Below are 20067 nucleotides of genomic sequence, written 5' to 3' on the forward strand. Positions count from 1 at the left end.
TCTTTTCTTCATGGTCCAGTTTCATGGCCCTGTGTGCTTGATTTTCATTGGCTGCTCACTATATGTATTCATATTGGAGTCGTGGAGCATCATACTCTACAAGATTTCCTCTATAGTCAGCCCTAAAATATCAAACATGTTTGATATCCTCCTACTGAATAGAGTAACTTCACTAGTTGTCCAATTTGAGGACATTTGTTTTACTCCTAAATAACTGCATTTTCTCCGTCAGGACTTTATGATTGGCCCAAAGCAGACTTCTTATACTTTCTGTACAAATAACCCACAGATGAGAGGAGGACTGTAAAATTGGAGCGGCTGTGGCTCAGGTGGTAGAGCGGGTCGGCTGCCAATGACAGGGTTGGCTGTTCAATTACTGGCCCACATGACTCCAAATGCCGAAGTGTCCTTAGGCAAGACACTGAACCCCAAGTTGCTCCCAATGGCAGGCTAGCGCCTTGCATGGCAGCACTGCCACCATTGGCGTATGAGTGTGTGTGTGAATGGGTGAATGGGACACAGTAAAAAGTGATTTGGTAACCTCTAAGGTTAAAAAAGCACTATAAAAGCGCAGACCATTTACCATTTAAAATCTGTTTGTAAAAGTCCTGTTTGTCAAATCTGATATTAGCTTCTTTTACCCATACCAAAATAATTATGTTAAGAGTTATACATTTAAATTTCATGACAAAATTTCATCACATTTAATTGAGTAATATAAAACAAAATAAATGTAAAAAAAGAAGGAAAAAAACCAACTAAATATTTTTACAAGTTTTATTCACTTCATTTGGTTAAAGTTTACACTATTGGCCTAGTCATTTCATACCTTCATTCCACGTTCACTTATTGGGTTTATTGACTTCCTATGAATGAACAAAATTTGGAAATCTCACAAGTACAAAAACATTTTTATGCTTGTATCTCGCTCAAAGAGTAAAAACATATTTTAGCCTGGAGGGAAGTCATCTTTTTTGTGTCTGAATCAGGTTAATACCATATAACCTGATAATAACCAGGTTATAACTCATTATAAATATAGTAATAGAAGTAGTACAACATTGGTTACCCATTGGATCTTCATGAACCACTGTCTGCTCTATTGAGCTGAATGATATCCTGAGCAAAGCTATTCACCCCAACAAAATCTCCAGCAATGATGTTAATGCTTTCTTTATCAGGGCCCTGGTGTTGTTCCTTCACCCATTCCAGCAACAGAGGGTACGCCGCCATGGTCTTGTCCTTCAAAGACTTCATTAGGTACAGGAGCATGTCATTCCCATCAAAAGTCAGATTAAGACCAGCAACAAAAAGTCCTTCTATAGACCAATTAAACAAGTTATAAGGGAGAATGAGAAAGGATAATGCTTTAAAAAGTACTTGCAAAGAAAGTAATTTTTGAGTTGACTGGTTAACTCACCTGGCCTTCCCTTTTGTTTCTGGGTATTGAGGTGTGAAATTACTTCCTTGGGGTCTGAGTTATCAGCCCACCAGTATTCGATTCGAGGCCACAGTACAGCTTCATCATTGACTAAATTGTTGTCATAAGAAAGGATGACCTGATGACCATTTCCCCAGCAGTCACTTAGTGAGGGCTTCACATAAAATGGAAAGAAAATTTGATCATATAGGGTATTAATTTGGAATTGCACTTTAAACCTTAAATGCATACATGGGGTCTTTAGTGACCCAAGATCTCTTTCCACCTTCTTTACCTCAACCATTGTTTGGAGTTATGCCCCCACTACTTAATGATTCCTCAAACTTTCTCTTACATATAAGTATATATATATATATATATATATATATATATATATATATATATATAAAGTGTATAGGGTCTTTAGTGACCTGAGATATGTAATAGTGCCACAATATACAGTACATTTCTACTTTTATAAATCATATTTTTACGATTATTCCATAACTATTTAAACCCCTGAGATCCTTGCGTGACTGCTGTGTGTATTTTCCATTTCCCTTTGTGATCTGTAAATAGTAGCACCTCATAAACAAGCAATGCATTTATAATTTTGTTTTTCTAGAGCTAGTAGTTCCCTAAAAATGGATGTCCACATATGTGGACAGCGGGACTAAGTTGTGAAATTTTAAGAAGTCAGATTTTTATCATCAAATAGTTTATTATGTGTCCAGGAGTGTTGGTTATTCATGTTTTTGAGATGTTATAGACATTACAGAGCTGAATTAATCAATCTGATTAAAAGTAATGGCCAGCATCATCATATCACTGCCAACCATGTTAAAATAACATTTTGCATTATAAAATCCTGAATCTATGTAGTGATTATAATTGTCCCATGTCTGTCAAACATGTTGAGCATTTCAAACATCATCTGCAGCCTGAAACTGAACTTTTGGTAGGATTTTAGGAGTGAATGCACTTAGCTGCATAGACAGCTATAGGATGCACCCTTGATCCCTTGCTCCCTATTTAGTGAAGGACTTAACGTCCAGTGTGCTGTCTGTCTGCACCGGCCTCAGATCAGTTAGAAATGCACCTCCTAACTCATCCTAACTCCATATAAAGCCTCTGAAAGCAACATTTGTCAGCTTTTGCATGAATACATTTATTCTCAATGTGAAAATGCACAGTAAATGTATAGGAATGCATTTACTAGTGTTAATGAATAGAACAATACCGTGAGAACAAAATAAAACAATAACAATATATATATATTAAAATGAAACAAATTGTTAATGTTGTATTAATGTTGAATGAAAAATATTCAAAATAACTAACATGTTTTTTAAGTTTTGATGGAACACGGTCCTAATTTCCACATATGTGGACATCATGTTTATCAGAGCGCTGATGCACGAAAAATGAATGGATTTTTTAAAGCTGCATATCAAACGAAACTAGAGACGCTTCTCTTTACAACCAAATAAGTTTCAATAAAAAAAACTTAAAAATGTTTCTTAGCAGTGGCGCTTTTGTTGGTGCGGCGCCAGTAGCAGCACTTCCTGGAAATTAACGTCATGCTGTTGTGTCACGTGACACGGTGCACCAGAAGTTTAACCCTTAAATGACAGTGTAGAGTCTTGCGAACAGTATTCAGTTGGTTTCAGTTCATTTAAATAATGCGTTGAGAATAGCGAAGCCAAAATACAACATCCACACACGTGGACGCGAGGTCGCTCAAGGTTAAGTTTACTATTCCAGTAAAGTTGCTATGATGGTGAATTATCAGTATCCCATATGCATATCCACATACATATTAAACATGTTTTATGTTTTGAGATTTGACACTGTAGTTTCAGTGATTGACTTGATTCACCTTTGACATTGTTATTTGATGTTAAAGTAACATGGAAGTAAACTATAGCAAGTACAACACATGAACAGTATGATATGGCTATTGACATTTGGGTGTACTGTACTACTCAATAGCTGCCTGGGAAAATACATTTGTGTAGCTTATGTGTAGCTTATGTGTTATGTGTAGCTCAATTTGTGTTTGAAAGCCAGTTTAGTCTCATAAAATTTCAGTGTGGAAGTAATGAATCCTATCCTTTCAGTTGTTGCAATCTATTTGATATATAAATAATATAACACACCAAAATATAACACAATATATTCTGTTCTATTATTTTCTAATTCTAAAATGTTACACTATCTGGGCATTTTGTAGATCCATTTGTAATAGATATAAGTTCCAGGTTGCTAAAGACCTAAGGTATGAATTGAAATAATTTTTGGCAAAAAACCCCCACATCATTTAAGGGTTAATTGCTGTGTACAATTTATGGCCTCTTTTATGGTGATTCAACAAATATTTGAAAGATGTCTACCAAAGAATAATGTGCATTCACTCAGTAGGTTTATAAAATAAAAAGTAAGAATTGGACTTTACATGGGACATTTATATGGGGATCTGCCACCAAGATGGTTATGGCTATTCAGAGGTTACATACCACTTGAGGCTTTGGGCAGAGTTTTGTTTTAAAGTGCTCCTTGAGGAACTTGGTCAGGTCCTTATGTTGATCGGCTGTCATTTCTTTGAAATGCGAGAAAGTAAGGATCACCACCTCCTTGGAATGCTGGTCTAACCATTTATCCAATTCTGTCATTCCCTCCTATAAAGTTATTAAGCATAATTGCAATTATAATAATTACAGTACTTTCTATGAATCACTTTTATTTCATTTATGTAAAGTATTAGTTGAAATGATTAAAAAATGACGGGACAACCTTCACTGTCATTGTCGTGTAGAGTCCATGGTAGAAGAATAAATCACTGGATTCAGGCTTCCCAGCAACCCTCAGATCAAAGTATCGCACTCCACCGTCAAGCTGCTCGGAGATGTTTTTTTCCTGAACAAACATTTGAAAACATGAACAATCGACTAGTGCACGTGTATCATGAGATAACTGTGCTTTAAAAGGTGCTTTACCTGGACAGTGCCCCATTTTTTGACAATGGGCCTTAAGAAAGCACTAAACATTTTATCCAAGGCCTTCAATCGTTTAGGTTCCAGCACAGAAGAGTCCATGTCTAAGCTGTATGCCATAGCATCATGGCTCCCTAGAGCAAAACAAACAAGCAAAAAAATGTACAGTATGTTTATTTTGGGTCTCTTTAACTCATGGAGCATTCTGTGCATGAGCGTAATTTGTTATTATATTCTGTATGTCATGGTTCCCTAGCATAGTGTAAGTTTATTGGATAGCGTGAAAGATAGAGATTGAGGAAACCTATAGGCTGATTCAGAGGTGCCCAAACGTTTTCCTTCGAAGGGACAAAATCAAACTTGATTGAGGGCCGTGGGCCGAAAGTTAACGGTGCATTTTATCAAACTGTATTATATTAAAATATAAAGTTGCCCTGGTTACTCTCCTTTATGATTTCATAATATAACAAAGATAATTATTCTGCAATCGGAAAAATGTATGTAATGAAGCGTTGCGTCAATGGCATTACCCCCCTCCCCCCTTCTTGTCATATACGGCATGGCAGGCCAAATCAAAGCTCATCATGGGCCAACTTTGGCCCGCCGGCCCTGATTTGGGCATTTTTGTGCTAACTGAACACAATTATTATATCTTATTGGTCATTTGCATCAACACTGATTTATTTTATGAAATTATGGAATATGCTAATTATGAAATAGAACAAGGAAAGAGGCCTGGAAAGCTGTTTTAAATGGGGTTCCCTGCTTAGATGATGCTACCAGTGGCATGGTCAGGATTCCCAATGTACAGTATACTGTAAATTCAATGCACTGTGTGTCACTTTGGATAATAGTGTCTGTCAAATGCTTAAATGTAAATGAATTAAGCAAGAAATGAAGGTAGTTAATAACTAAAACATCTAATAAAATTCACATTTCCTCATGAAAAAAAAGTTAGGTATGTGTGTATTTGCAAAATATGAAATAAATTAGAGCCTTATTCACAGTATAATGTTTAATAATTTATATATATATTATCTCATGTTTGATGAAAACCATGTACATTTTCTAAATGACTTGTTTCCAGTACTAACACATTAGCCCGTATCAGAATATAGTATAAGACAGCTGTTCAATTTTTCAAAAGGTTTCATTTTGAAAATGGATTGAGATTGACCACTCTGTAGTTTTTGATATTCATATTACTCACCCGGAATGGCAAGGTGGCTCAAAGGAATTTTTGTGAACTTCTCATTAAGGTTAGACATCCAGTCAGCAAGATGCTCCGTTTTATCCATCTTTCTGTTCTTTCTCAATAGGGATACATTTGCCTATAAGGAAACAAATCATACCATTTATAACAGCTTTTTCCAAACACAATCTAGAATTAATCACAGACAGTTCACATTCTTTTGTGGTTTAGCTGGAAAAGCAAACAAAGTACCTATTTGTTACATACCCATTTGTGTTGTTTGTTCTTAAAATTCACAGCATTGTCTTTATATGTAGTTTTAGGTAACACCCTCCAGTTAGGTCATTTTAGATTACTTAGGAGGGACCAATTGGTTGCTTAAGAAGCCTGACTGGAGTTACTCAGCACACCCTGGATTCATACTTGCGACTCCACGTGTGGTAGTCAGCACCTTTAATTGCTGAGCTACCCAAGCCCTGACAAATGTGTTATTGTGACCTTTCTGAGGCAAGGGAGGTTATGGTCCATATTACCATCAGTGGTCTGCTGGATATTGGGCACATACAAGATTATTTGCTGGGCATCTATTGTAGTCCAATGAATCATTGAGCCCATATGAAAATGAGGACTTTCTCAAAAGCTACTTATAAACATATTCACACTTGAATGCAAAGTTAGACCGTTCACAAACAGTTAAGAGAAGATTTGTAGTTTTTGCCAACACAGCTGTTTACTTCCCTTTTTTAGTTGTAAATGTTGCCATTTTGCAGCATTGGCTAAATGCTGAAATCGGCAAACAACCACATTTATAGTTGTTCAGAAGAAAGAAATGAGAACAAATTTGCAACAAAAATGTGATAGCAATTAACCCCAGTGCATGAGCATGCAAAATACTTTGTTGGCATTTTAAAGGCTAATATTAAACTGAACTTTATCAGCAGTTGTTCTTTACTGTTTTTATTTGTCATTTGCATTTTTATAAACTTCACAGAAGGTCTAAAGATCATTTGAGTGAATTCTAAACTTTTTTTTTTTTTTAAAGTGTTCACTATTGAACAAATCCATTACTGACAATCATTTCTTAATAGTTACAGATTGTGCCCTTAGTACGGTTAATGAAATAGAAATGAATACATTTGTTTCACATCTTGATCTTAGTCATGCAATAGAAATGTAAGTGCAGTTTAGTTCTAGTGGGAATACTAGCAGCTGTACATCATTGCACAATTAGCAGGGTAACTCCTAGCCAATCACATATAAGCCGTTGCTTTATAAGTCTGCTCACAATCTAACACATTGCTGTTACAGTGTGCAAACATGGTAACCTCCACCACCCCACCACCACCAGTTGAGTCCTGTCCTGCACGGGGGTAGGCTCCTCGCCCCTGCCTCCTATCTCCGGCAGGATATTACGGATCCGAGTACAACTTCTTCAGACGGGGCTTACGCCAAAGAGAGACATCAATTTTCTGTTTTATAGTCATCAAATAAACAGAACTTATTCATTATATTCATTATGTAAGTGGATTATTAAAGAAACACCAACAGCAGCCGCATCATTGACCAATACAATTATCTATTTAATCCAGTTTACTATTAAACAAATAGTTCCCAATGTATATAATCCTGGAAATCATCAAAATTAGGTCAGATTTTCAATATCATTAGGAGTTATATTACTGACTGCATGATTACAACATTGTGACAGCAAAATGAATGTGATGCTTTAATGAACATCACGTCTCCTTGGTTTTCATCCAGTAAAAGAGTATGGTGGGATGCCCTTGAACCCTAAACCGGAAACCTGGGCCGAGAATAAAGTAGATATTACTTGTCAAAAAATAAAATGCCGTGTTAAACCCATTTCACACACGCTACGTTGACCCATGATATGAAATATGATATCTACCTTAAATATGCAGCCGGCCTCAGGCTGTTTGGCCAGTGAATGTTCATCCATGCCTTTATACGCTGTGGTGACGTAGAGATCGCTGTAGTCCTTCCCACCAAAACAGCATGATGTGGTTTTCTCAACTGGTAGTTTTACGGTTTGTAGCCGTGTTCCTGAGAGAAGTTCATTATTACCACAAGGCACAAGCACCTTTCAAAGACAGTGTTTGTGTATATGCATACCAAACATTTACTTACAGCATTGTATACTCCGCACAACCAATACTGTAGAAAAACTGGTAAACGCTACATTATTTTAGTGTTGACTAAAATATTTGTCACACCCAGACTATGTATCCCATTGTCTTTTCAGTCATTTGCAAACTTTTGATGGTGTAAAGCAGGTCTGTACTGAGTATCACTTCTTGTACTGTGGTCTCTTGTAGCGGTTGACCAATAGTAGATTTTTAGTTCACTGTGCAACCAAAATCCCAATAATAACCAGAAAAATTACGATGTAGTGTATAATCGTAGGACTTTTAAATATAAACTGAAATTTACCAGGGACTCTTATTTTAAAATGATAAAGACTTGGATCAGTTACAATGATTACAATTTAACTATTTTTAAGTATTTATTAAATTAAGCTTTTTAAAGCCTATATATTCACCAGATAAAGGATTTTATATATATATATTTATATATACACCGGCCACTTTAATAGTTACACCTGTACACTTACTTATTCATGTGATTATCTAAACAGCCAATCATGTGGCAGCAGTGCAATGCATAAATTACACATATACGGGTGTTATCTCAGTGAATTGGCATGATTGTTGGTGCCAGATGGGCTGGTTTGAGTATTTCTGTAACTGCTGATATCCTGAGATCTAGAGTTTACTCAGAATGGTGCCAAAAACAAAAAACATCCAGTGAACTGCAGTTCTGTGGATGGAAACGCCTCGTTTATGAGAGAGGTCAACGGAGTATGGTCAGACTGCTTCGAACTGACAGAAAGGCTATGGTAACTCAGATAACCGCTCTGTACAATTGAACTCAGATAACCGCTCTGCACAACACGTCGAACCATGAGGCGAATGGGGTATAACAGAAGAAGACCACACTGGGTTCCACTGAGGCTGCAGTGGGACTACCACTCGCTGAAATCGAGATTCATCAGACCAGGCTATTGTCTTTAAATGTCCAGTTTGGTGAGCCTGTGCCCACTGCTGGAGATCAGCAGTGAAAGAAATACTCAAACCAGCCTGTCTGGCACCAACAATCATGCCAAAATCCGGAGATCAAATTTTTTCCCCATTCTGATGGTTGAAGTGAACATTAACTGAAGCTCCTGACCCGTATCTGCATGATTTATGCACTGCTGCAACACGACTGGCTGATTAGATAAATCACATGAATAATTAGGTGTACAGGTGTACCTAATAAAGTGGTCGGTAAGTGTATATATGTGTTTGTGTGTGTATACTGTACATACAGTATATATATATTACAACAGGTGAGGTTTTTTATTATTATTCACAAGATATACAGTAAAGTTGGAGACACGATGTATGATGCATGGTTCCATGTAATCACATTTTTCTTTGCATGCCCTTGCTTCAATATAGAACACTTGATTATCTAATACATTTTTTTTTAAATATATGAATATTGTCAATGATGACAGATTTACATACAGCAAAGTGTCAGTGATTGTAGAATCAAGCCTTTCTAAATGTAGAATCCTTAAGCATGACCACGGAGGAATAATAATAAAAAAAACTATCGGCATAGATTTTTTGCATATAACCAATAGTTCCAAATAGCAACTATCGGCACCGATTAATCGGTAAAATCGATATATCGGTCTATGTCTATCCCTTTTTACAATGATTTTTTGTCATTGGAGTGCTAGGTGTTTGGCAGCATTTGTAAATCTCCTTACCTTTGGTACATATTACGCTAATGTGTATACATTTAACACACCTGTTTGTGGGTCAATGCGCAGCACTCTTCCTCCATTGTAGCAGGCGACCCACAGTTTGCCTTCTGCGTCTATACACATACCATCTGGTATGCCTTCATCCTTCTCCATCTTGTAAACCACTCTGCGGTTAGCTTAAGCAACCACACACACATGCATAGATTTAGAGAAAACATGCAAAGCAGTTTTACATCAAGACCACCTAACAATGCTCATGCAAACTCACATAGCCCTCCAGTCTGGATGTCATAATCAAAGGCTTCCACCTTGAATGCCAGGCTGTCTATGTAGTAGAAGACGCTGTGATCCAGTGACCAGTCCAAACCATTGGAGATGTCCACTTGGTCAAAATTCTGGACAACAGAATGGTCAGGATAGAGGGTGTACAAAGACCCCTGTTTCCTCTCCACAACTGCAGGCCGCAATACCATACCCATGGTACCTGGACACAGCAGGGGAGAGGTGGGAAAGTGACAATCCAAGAGAAAATTGTTTAAATGGCTTATTTAGAGAATTAAATCAGAATCAGGAACTATTTCAACATGCTAGAAATTCAAAAATGCACTCAAATTGTTATGCTCATAATGTAAGTTGCACTTTTTTTTTAAATGTCATCCCAAATGTGTATGACTTTCTTTCTTCTGCAGAACACGAATATTTTTAAAAGAATATCTCAGATTTGTAGTGAATGTAAGTGAATGGTGCACAGAACTTTAAAGCTCCAAAAAGCACATAAAGGCAGCATAAAAGTAATCCTTATGATTCCAGTTGTTAAATCCATGACTTCAGAAGTGATATGATAGGTGTGGGTGAGAAACAGATCCATATTTAAATAATATTTTAATATAAATCTCCATTTTGCTTTTACATTCTTCATTTCTTGTTTTTGGTGATTCACATTCTTCATGCACATTGCCTCCTACTGGGCAGGGAGGAGAAAAGGACTTAAATATTGTTCTGTTTCTCACCCACACTTATTATATCGCTTAAGACACCATTGGAGTTGTTTGGATTATTTTATGCTGCATTTATGTACTATCTGGAGCTTCAAAGTTCTAGCCATCAACATTGCTTTGTGTGTTAAAATTGTGGCTTGTGTTCTGCAGAAGAAAGTCATATACATCTAGGTTGGCATGAGGGCATAGGCGGAAATCGTGGGGGTCGGGGGTCAGGACCCCCCCATCTGAGGGTTGTCCCCCCCTAAAATATCATTAAAATATGTGTATTGTAAATAATATAATGATTTATTCTTAAAATAATTGTTTAAGAAATAAAATAATACAAATGCAAATGGGGCAACAACAAAAAACCCTTCAAAAATTGCTCTTGAGAATTGTTATGTTTATTGTCCCCCCCCAACATTTTGATGAAATTTTCGCCCCTGCATGAGGGTGAGGAAATAAATAGGGCATTTTCATTTTTGGGTGAACTATCCTTATAAATAATATAAAAAAGCTAAATAAAAGCAGTTAAACAAGTGTGCTCAGACTTTTGAACCCCACTACTGCATGTACGAAACTGTTCATGAAACACCACAGAAGATTAAGATTTCTGGCTCTTTCATACCTGCAAAAAACCTGCCGGCTGGATCGACTTTTCCATCATTGAAGCGGGTGTTGGTTTTTTCCTTGTCCAGTTGAGCAACAGTTGTAATAGTATGCTTTCCCCAGTCAGCAAACGCAAATCGAGTTCCCTCTGCAATTACGTAACCACCTGACTGGCGTGGAACCACAGAACCCACAGGTTTCTCTGTGAAAAGACAACATACTGTATTTGAATTCCTCAGCATTACAGTAAATGCCACATACTGTCAGTAAGATCAACATAAACACATTGCTTAATTGAAACTGTGTACATCTTGAAACTTAGACTTTACATGGCTTTTGTTGCAACAGCTAAAATGCAAACCATATTACACTTAATGATGTCTTATTGGTTTACCTGTAGCAATACTCTCTATTTGACTGGTCAGAGAGCTCCATCGGCTGACCCTTTGACCTGAAATATCAACATATACCAAAGAGGAGTCCTTCTCCTCCCAGACTGGACTCTCTCCAACCTCATTCTTTTCTTTGATTACACACTCGATCTTTATGGATGACATGACCTGAAGTACACAATTAAAGTTCATGTTATTGTGTGATGTCTTGAAATAGCTTTTACTTCCAAGCAGAAACATAGATACTACTTAGATGAGTGAAGTTCAAGGGAGACAAAGTTCAAATAAAAAACAGAAGCATCTTGTGTGTTATCGAATGTATGTTTCATAGTAAACCAACTAAACCAGACTTATTTAAGCTATTTAGAACACGGCTTTTTAGAAAATAGACCTCTATCTTATTTTAACATGCACTCCAAATATCCAACATGTTAAAGATGCACAAATATAAGTGCATAATGTTATACAAGATGCATTATTTATTTGGTAGGAAACAAAATATCCAAATAATTTTCATTAATAACACAAGTAACGCGTAGCAGTAAGACAGTTTGTCACATATTTCAGATTCACATACAAATTTACATGAACTACTGGATTTGTTAAGCATTAGGCTTTATTATGTTTGTTAATTACTTATTAAAGGAATAGTTCACCCAAAAATGAAAATTCTCTCATCATTTACTCCCACCATATCCTCCCATATGCGTATGACTTTCTTAAGATTTTTAGGAGAATATCTCAGCTCTGTTGGTCCATCCAATGCAACTGCATGGTGACTTCTGAAGGTCCAAAAAGCACATAAAGGCAATATAAAAGTAATCCATACGACTCCAGTGGTTAAATCCATGTCTTCAGAAGTGATATGATAAATGTAGGTAAAAAACAGATCAATATTTAAGTGAGTTTTTACTATAAATCTCCACTTTCACTATCTACTTTTTTTGTTTTTTTTACTTGTTGGGGCCGGTCAAAGGTGGAGATTTAAAAAAAGTTAAAAAAGGACTAAAATCTGGATCTGTTTCCCACCCATGCCTATCATATAGTTTCTGATGACATGTATGCAACCATTGGAGTCGTATGGATTACTTTTATCCTGCCTTTATGTGCTTTTTGGAGCTTCAATGTTCTGCCCACCACTCACTTGCATTCTATGGACCTACAGAGCTGAGACAGTCTCTTAAAAATCTTCATCTGTGTTCTGCAGAAGAAAGAAATTCATACACATCTTGGATGGCATGAGGGTATGGAAGCATATGGGTAGCAATATTCAATTTGACATTTAATATGCAAAATGACAATGCAATATGTAAAATGGCAATGCATTCTGTATTTAAATTTACATTTTACATTACCATTCTAGCAACGTTTGGTGCAAAATGAAAATGAAATTACATAATTTACATTTGCCATTTCATACACTCGTTTTAATATGCATTATTGAAACGCATTATAAGTTGCAAAATTAAAATGAAAATGTATTACAGAAATGATTAGATATGTGTAACATGTTCAAGCAAAAACTGTGGCAAAATGATCATTCAAATGTTATTTTTCTTAAATGCATTTACACTCACAGTCAAGACACTTGCGATTGCTTTTTCATTAAATGTCCCGCAATGAATGTAGCAAAATTCAATGTGCACATTGAAAATGCATTCCCAGCCGATCACGCCCCTGCCCCGCCCTGCCCCCTCCCACCCTGTCAATCACTGCATCAAGGCGGGGCTCGGCAACAGGCAAACATAACATGTTATGGCTATGTTACGTGTTTTGAGCTTACAGTCTATGGTTTTGAGGTGTTGGAAAAATGGCGGCGGCAGAGCTAATACGAGCGTTAAATTCACTAGCAGATGAAGTGGAGCGTGAACAGAGAAACGGTAGTATTTCCGAAGATTATTACGAGTATGTAGGTGCTAGAACCAGTACGTTGTTGGAACGTCTGGGAGAAATTTCTGCCTTATCAGGCGCCGACACCCGTTTGGATGCTGACCTCTTAAAGGTGGTGGAAGAACAATTGTATTCGGAGAGGCCTAGGGGAGTGGGGAGACCAGCAGCCCTGGAGATCCCTGGCGAGGCCATAGAGGGGTATCTTATGTATGGGTTAAAAGTTAAAGATATCGCAGCCTTGTATGGAGTTAGTCGATGGACGGTACATCGACGAATGCAGCAGTGTGGACTGAAGTAAACAACAACTTAAATATATTTTAATGATTTTATACAAATGCCTCAAGGCCATAGTCTCTGTGTTTACTCCCGAATTCTGCCATGGGGATTTTAATAAAAAAAAAAGGCAGTTTTGTTTTTTAAATGTAGTAACGTTAACTGTTAATAGTTATCTAATGTTACTTCAGTTAATTTCAGAAGTAACAATTGATTTACATATATACTACCGGCAAGTCTTATCCTGCGTGACTGATGTATTTAGACCTGCTTTGTCTTTGTGGTGGTAAAACGTCTTGAAGCAACAGAGAAACATACAGTTGAATAGAATAATCTGATAGGTAGAAGTTAAACTAGGACATTCAGATATGACATGAATAACTAAGACACAGACACATGTGTATAGGGTTTTACACATTTCTGTTCATCACATAAATATCTGATGCATCTAATGCTAAATACATCACTCTATTATTCACTTGTTCCGCAGAGTTTCAGAGTTGTACTCTGGCATTGAAAATACAGAACTGGACCGTTTGGTGATGGACATTCAAAGGGAGCACCCACGGTGTGGGTATCGTATGATGAGAGCTTTTCTCCAAGCAAGTGGACATTTGATTCAGTGTAAGTTTGTTTTTGTTTACATACTTGCAGGCTGATTTATACTTCTGTGTGGGACCTATGGCAGACCTGCATAGCCTTTATGAGGTTTGCATTTATAGCCCCGCTTTGGTGTGTTTGTATTGTTCTGCAAGTATACAGCCAAACCAGTGGTGTCGACTACAGGAGTAGTCAGCAGAAGCAGGTATTTTATGTTATGACTAATTGTTATTTGGATTCATGTTTTATGAGCTTTTCCTTCTATATATTTGTGTAAGCAGCCTTTGCACTTTCATTACAAGCAATCAGGCACTATTACATTTAGTCCCAATGAATGCAAAACTACTGCAGATATATTTTGTATAATCCTGGGGAGGGTCTTTGGTTCTGACCAATTACAGCACTTGCATTCTGCGTAAATGCAATGTATAGTTATATTATGGAGAGGTGTAACCATCGTAGCTACACAGAGCATACGGCTTTGTTCCAATGTAGAAGTATAAACCAGCCTTCAGTCTACACTCACAAGATAGCTAATAAGATATTTGGTGTGTACACACAAACATTAAGTCCAGTTCAATTCTGAAAGATATAAAAACCATTAGTCATTATTATTATTATTATTAATTTTATTTCAGTAACTCTCTTTTTGAAATTCTTGTATTTACTTTGACAAGTAGAAGTGATTTTACCCAACTCTAATTAACTTTACGCAAATGCAACATTACAAAAATCACAATAATATCTCATCATCTGAAGTTTTTAGGGTACGTGAATCACTACACAGAGTGGACCCAGAGGGAACACAACTCGAGCCCTGGCTAACCGGACTCTTCATCGCAGACAGTACTCGTTCCTGCTCGAATTGCATGTGGCATATAGATGGAAATCATAAATTAATACGGTAATTCGATTTTTTGGATGGCACCCAACTGGGATTGTCAAATGTTTTGATGCCAAAGACCCCCAAATATTATGATCTCCTTGTGAGGGACCTACATATTTTCATTTACTACACATTTATACTGTGAGACAATAATATTAAGCATTATATTTTGAATGACAACAATGTTGTTATAATTATATTCATTATTAAATTATATACAAGACAGATTTACAGGTGAAACTCGAAAAATTAGAAAATCGTGCAACAGTTCATGTATTTCAGTAATTCAAATTAAAAAGTGAAACTAATATATTTAGTATATAACTGTATACATATGTATGATTATACTTTTCAGAGGGCCGACATTTCTGTATTTAAAATCCTTTTTTTTATTGATTTTATGTAATATTCTAATTTTCTGAGATTTTGAATTTTGGGGTTTTCATAAGCTGTAAGCCATAATCATCAAAATTATAACTTTTGCACGATATTCTAATTTTTCGAGTTTCACCAGTAAATCTGTCTTGTATATAATTTAATAATGAATATAATTATAACAACATTGTTGTCATTCAAAATATAATGCTTAATATTATTGTCTCACAGTATAAATGTGTAGTAAATGAAAATATGTAGGTCCCTCACAAGGAGATCATAATATTTGGGGGTCTTTGGCATCAAAACATTTGACAATCCCAGTTGGGTGCCATCCAAAAAAATCGAATTACCGTATTAATTTATGATTTCCATCTATATGCCACATGCAATTCGGAGCAGGAACGGAGTACTGTCTGCGATGAAGAGTCCGGTTAGCCAGGGCTCGAGTTGTGTTCCCTCTGGGTCCACTCTGTGTAGTGATTCACGTACCCTAAAAACTTCAGATGATGAGATATTATTGTGATTTTTGTAATGTTGCATTTGCGTAAAGTTAATTAGAGTTGGGTAAAATCACTTCTACTTGTCAAAGTAAATACAAGAATTTCAAAAAGAGAGTTACTGAAATAAAATTAATAATAATAATGACTAATGGTTTTTATATCTTTCAGAATTGAACTGGACTTAATGTTTGTGTGTACACACCAAATATCTTATTAGCTATCTTGTGAGTGTAGACTGAAGGCTGGTTTATACTTCTACATTGGAACAAAGCCGTATGCTCTGTGTAGCTACGATGGTTACACCTCTCCATAATATAACTATACATTGCATTTACGCAGAATGCAAGTGCTGTAATTGGTCAGAACCAAAGACCCTCCCCAGGATTATACAAAATATATCTGCAGTAGTTTTGCATTCATTGGGACTAAATGTAATAGTGCCTGATTGCTTGTAATGAAAGTGCAAAGGCTGCTTACACAAATATATAGAAGGAAAAGCTCATAAAACATGAATCCAAATAACAATTAGTCATAACGTAAAATACCTGCTTCTGCTGACTACTCCTGTAGTCGACACCACTGGTTTGGCTGTATACTTGCAGAACAATACAAACACACCAAAGCTGGGCTATAAATGCAAACCTCATAAAGGCTATGCAGGTCTGCCATAGGTCCCACACAGAAGTATAAATCAGCCTGCAAGTATGTAAACAAAAACAAACTTACACTGAATCAAATGTCCACTTGCTTGGAGAAAAGCTCTCATCATACGATACCCACACCGTGGGTGCTCCCTTTGAATGTCCATCACCAAACGGTCCAGTTCTGTATTTTCAATGCCAGAGTACAACTCTGAAACTCTGCGGAACAAGTGAATAATAGAGTGATGTATTTAGCATTAGATGCATCAGATATTTATGTGATGAACAGAAATGTGTAAAACCCTATACACATGTGTCTGTGTCTTAGTTATTCATGTCATATCTGAATGTCCTAGTTTAACTTCTACCTATCAGATTATTCTATTCAACTGTATGTTTCTCTGTTGCTTCAAGACGTTTCACCACCACAAAGACAAAGCAGGTCTAAATACATCAGTCACGCAGGATAAGACTTGCCGGTAGTATGTATGTAAATCAATTGTTACTTCTGAAATTAATTGAAGTAATATTAGATAACTATTAACAGTTAACGTTACTACATTTAAAAAACAAAACTGCCTTTTTTTTTTAAATTAAAATCCCCATGGCAGAATTCGGGAGTAAACACAGAGACTATGGCCTTGAGGCATTTGTATAAAATCATTAAAATATATTTAAGTTGTTGTTTACTTCAGTCCACACTGCTGCATTCGTCGATGTACCGTCCATCGACTAACTCCATACAAGGCTGCGATATCTTTAACTTTTAACCCATACATAAGATACCCCTCTATGGCCTCGCCAGGGATCTCCAGGGCTGCTGGTCTCCCCACTCCCCTAGGCCTCTCCGAATACAATTGTTCTTCCACCACCTTTAAGAGGTCAGCAGCCAAACGGGTGTCGGCGCCTGATAAGGCAGAAATTTCTCCCAGACGTTCCAACAACGTACTGGTTCTATCACCTACATACTCGTAATAATCTTCGGAAATACTACCGTTTCTCTGTTCACGCTCCACTTCATCTGCTAGTGAATTTAACGCTCGTATTAGCTCTGCTGCCGCCATTTTTCCAACACCTCAAAACCATAGACTGTAAGCTCAAAACACGTAACATAGCCATAACATGTTATGTTTGCCTGTTGCCGAGCCCCGCCTTGATGCAGTGATTGACAGGGCGGGAGGGGGCGGGGCGGGCAGGGGCGTGATCGGCTGGGAATGCATTTTCAATGTGCACATTGAATTTTGCTACATTCATTGCGGGACATTTAATGAAAAAGCAGTCGCAAGTGTCTTGACTGTGAGTGTAAATGCATTTAAGAAAAATAACATTTGAATGATCATTTTGCCACAGTTTTTGCCTGAACATGTTACACATATCTAATCATTTCTGTAATACATTTTCATTTTAATTTTGCAACTTATAATGCGTTTCAATAATGCATATTAAAACGAGTGTATGAAATGGCAAATGTAAATTATGTAATTTCATTTTCATTTTGCACCAAACGTTGCTAGAATGGTAATGTAAAATGTAAATTTAAATACAGAATGCATTGCCATTTTACATATTGCATTGTCATTTTGCATATTAAATGTCAAATTGAATATTGCTACCCATATGCTTCCATATGAGGGCGAGTAAATGAAGAGAGCATTTTCATTTTTGGGAGAACTATCCCTTTAAAGATATTGTGAAGAGTGACCATTTGATAGCCTATCATACGTAACGTTAATATGGATAGTACACTAAATTAATGAGAATTATGTTACTTACATGGCATCTTTAAGTTTGAGGAAATGTGTAAGGGCAGTTTTATAACTAATTTAAGTTGCGAGTGTAGTTTTGTCACGGGGACTCCGTCAACCGCCACTGTCAACAGTCTCGCTCATTCATTCTCACGCACCTAATTTGACTAATTATTGAATTTCTACATTTCCAGAAACTGTGACAGGACAATGACATTTTTTGTAGGACGTTGTAACAAATGCGTCACTGCACAATCACAATCGCGAATGACACAACTGTGATTCTTTTGAAAGGGATTTCATCCACCTATGTTATAACAAAAAGTGACCATGCAGGGTTGCAAGTGAGCCTCGTTTGACACTTAAAATAAATAAAGCTGCTGACTAAATGTTTCACTTTTAAAAATAAATATTAAACCAACAAAACTATTCAAACTACATTTAATTTGCAGTATAAAGTAACCTATCTGGATAAGCAGAACTGTTAAATCAATGACAGGGAAATTCTGAATATGAGTAATCGGTGTCATTAGACATTAACCAGTCTATAAACTCGGAGTTTTGTGTTGTCGTACCTTTTGAAACTCTCTTCAATCGGTGTCTTTGCGACTTCCAACTCAGCAAAGATTCAGACGTCTGACTCTGTAAACGTATAATGAGTCCAGAAGAGCGCCCTCTTTGGTCAGACGTGTACATACATCTCCAAAGCCAATTTAATATCCAAGTGCAAATAAGAGGAGTTTGACCTCTTCTTTCTTGGCACCATAAACAGTGCCTGGATATAAGCTGTTGTTTAAAACAACAACAACAACAAAAAAGTCACTTTAAACAGTTATGCAAGTTATATTTCCTCCTACAATAACTGGGTGACAGAGACATCACACATTACAGAGCAAACCAACAGTGTGATTTCAATGCACGCATAACATACAAGATTCAGTATGCAATCATGGATTAATTAGAGTGACAGATATTTCTCTGTCATTCAAGTGTTTAGGTTATATTCAAAAAGACAGATCGGTTTTATGTAACACAGGCATATGATTAGTGACATGTATGATTTTACCACAAGCACACAATGGTTCAAAGACGGTTTCAAAGTTTATATTGTGGGGGGAAATGGGAACTGCTTTTGGCTGTCCACTGGAGGCAGGAAAACACATATGCTGACATGCAAGTTCTCTTGCTGTTCTTCTCTCTGTCTGTGCATCCAACTAGACATTTTTCCCAACTCCTTCCATCTGCGTCAGCCATTCTCTTTCTGGAAACTTTCCATTACACAACTGAAAGCAAAATCTGCAAACTGCTGCGAGTTGCTTTGGGTTCACAGGGGTTCACTGTTTGGCAGCAAATACAGTTTGGTTGAACAGGGTGGAAGTGTAAAAGTCACTTTTTGGCAGCAGTGGCTTTAGCACGGTTTAGACGATCAACCAGAGCATGATCTGTGGTTACTGAACAGCGCAAAAGAACAGTACTGATCTCGGATTCATTCCATCTCTCCAGATCCCTGTGAACGAAAGAATAATAAATATATAAGACATAGTGTGCTATGTCTTTTCCAATTTTTTTGAAAGGGCTACTTTGAAGCGCAATTTCGCGCCAGTGCAAAGAGCAAGTGCTGTTGTTGGGAGTGTTTTTGCGCTATCTGTGGGTGTATATGCGCAAACTGTGGGTGTATTGTATGTAATTGAAGCGGCGCAAAGCACAATCACAAATTTGCTATTTTCCTGAGA

At 36.9% G+C, this 20067-nt stretch overlaps 2 protein-coding genes across 7 annotated transcripts; both read right to left on the bottom strand.

Moving 5' to 3' along the window:
* Window positions 1–777: 777 nt before the first annotated feature.
* Window positions 778–7304, bottom strand: LOC127653994 (PI-PLC X domain-containing protein 1). 2 transcript variants are annotated; one of them, XM_052140899.1, is made up of 7 exons: window positions 6891–7304; window positions 5624–5744; window positions 4417–4547; window positions 4214–4336; window positions 3937–4098; window positions 1421–1595; window positions 778–1319 (listed from the first exon to the last, which is right to left on the bottom strand). In XM_052140899.1, exons 2-7 carry the CDS (start codon window positions 5709–5711, stop codon window positions 1081–1083), a joined length of 918 nt encoding a protein of 305 aa, XP_051996859.1. In that variant the 5' UTR covers window positions 5712–5744; window positions 6891–7304; the 3' UTR covers window positions 778–1080. The 2 variants fall into 2 exon arrangements, with proteins under 2 accessions (XP_051996859.1, XP_051996860.1); XM_052140900.1 differs by lacking the exon at window positions 6891–7304 and having other exon boundaries at window positions 5624–5843.
* On the bottom strand, window positions 6560–19006 carry LOC127653996 (regucalcin-like). Of its 5 annotated transcripts, none has more exons than XR_007971887.1 (8): window positions 12999–13228; window positions 11424–11589; window positions 11049–11231; window positions 9709–9924; window positions 9485–9616; window positions 7515–7669; window positions 7301–7409; window positions 6560–7074 (listed from the first exon to the last, which is right to left on the bottom strand). XR_007971887.1 is itself a non-coding variant. In XM_052140902.1 (7 exons), the coding sequence occupies exons 2-7, from the start codon at window positions 11584–11586 to the stop codon at window positions 7359–7361; spliced, it is 900 nt and encodes a 299-aa protein (XP_051996862.1). In that variant the 5' UTR covers window positions 11587–11589; window positions 18910–19006; the 3' UTR covers window positions 6560–7358. The 5 variants fall into 5 exon arrangements, 2 of the variants coding, with proteins under 2 accessions (XP_051996862.1, XP_051996861.1); XR_007971886.1 differs by having other exon boundaries at window positions 6560–7047; window positions 7290–7409; window positions 12999–13227; XR_007971885.1 differs by having other exon boundaries at window positions 7290–7409; window positions 12999–13227.
* Between the last annotated feature and the right edge of the window lie 1061 nt (window positions 19007–20067).

This window comes from Xyrauchen texanus, chromosome 13 (assembly GCF_025860055.1).
Source record: "Xyrauchen texanus isolate HMW12.3.18 chromosome 13, RBS_HiC_50CHRs, whole genome shotgun sequence".
Lineage (NCBI taxonomy): Eukaryota > Metazoa > Chordata > Actinopteri > Cypriniformes > Catostomidae > Xyrauchen > Xyrauchen texanus.

Excerpts from the sequence above, each read along its gene's own strand:
- LOC127653994 (XM_052140899.1), bottom strand. The coding sequence starts at position 5,711 with ATGGATAAAACGGAGCATCTTGCTGACTGGATGTCTAACCTTAATGAG. Across the intron at positions 1,596-3,936 it reads TCTGCCCAAAGCCTCAAGTG|CCCTCACTAAGTGACTGCTG; the intron begins GTATGTAACCTC and ends TTTTATGTGAAG. Across the intron at positions 1,320-1,420 it reads GAAACAAAAGGGAAGGCCAG|AAGGACTTTTTGTTGCTGGT; the intron begins GTGAGTTAACCA and ends ATTGGTCTATAG.
- LOC127653996 (XM_052140902.1), bottom strand. The coding sequence starts at position 11,586 with ATGTCATCCATAAAGATCGAGTGTGTAATCAAAGAAAAGAATGAGGTT. Across the intron at positions 9,925-11,048 it reads AGCCGGCAGGTTTTTTGCAG|GTACCATGGGTATGGTATTG; the intron begins GTATGAAAGAGC and ends TGCTGTGTCCAG. Across the intron at positions 7,410-7,514 it reads AGGCCGGCTGCATATTTAAG|GTTTCCGGTTTAGGGTTCAA; the intron begins GTAGATATCATA and ends TTCTCGGCCCAG.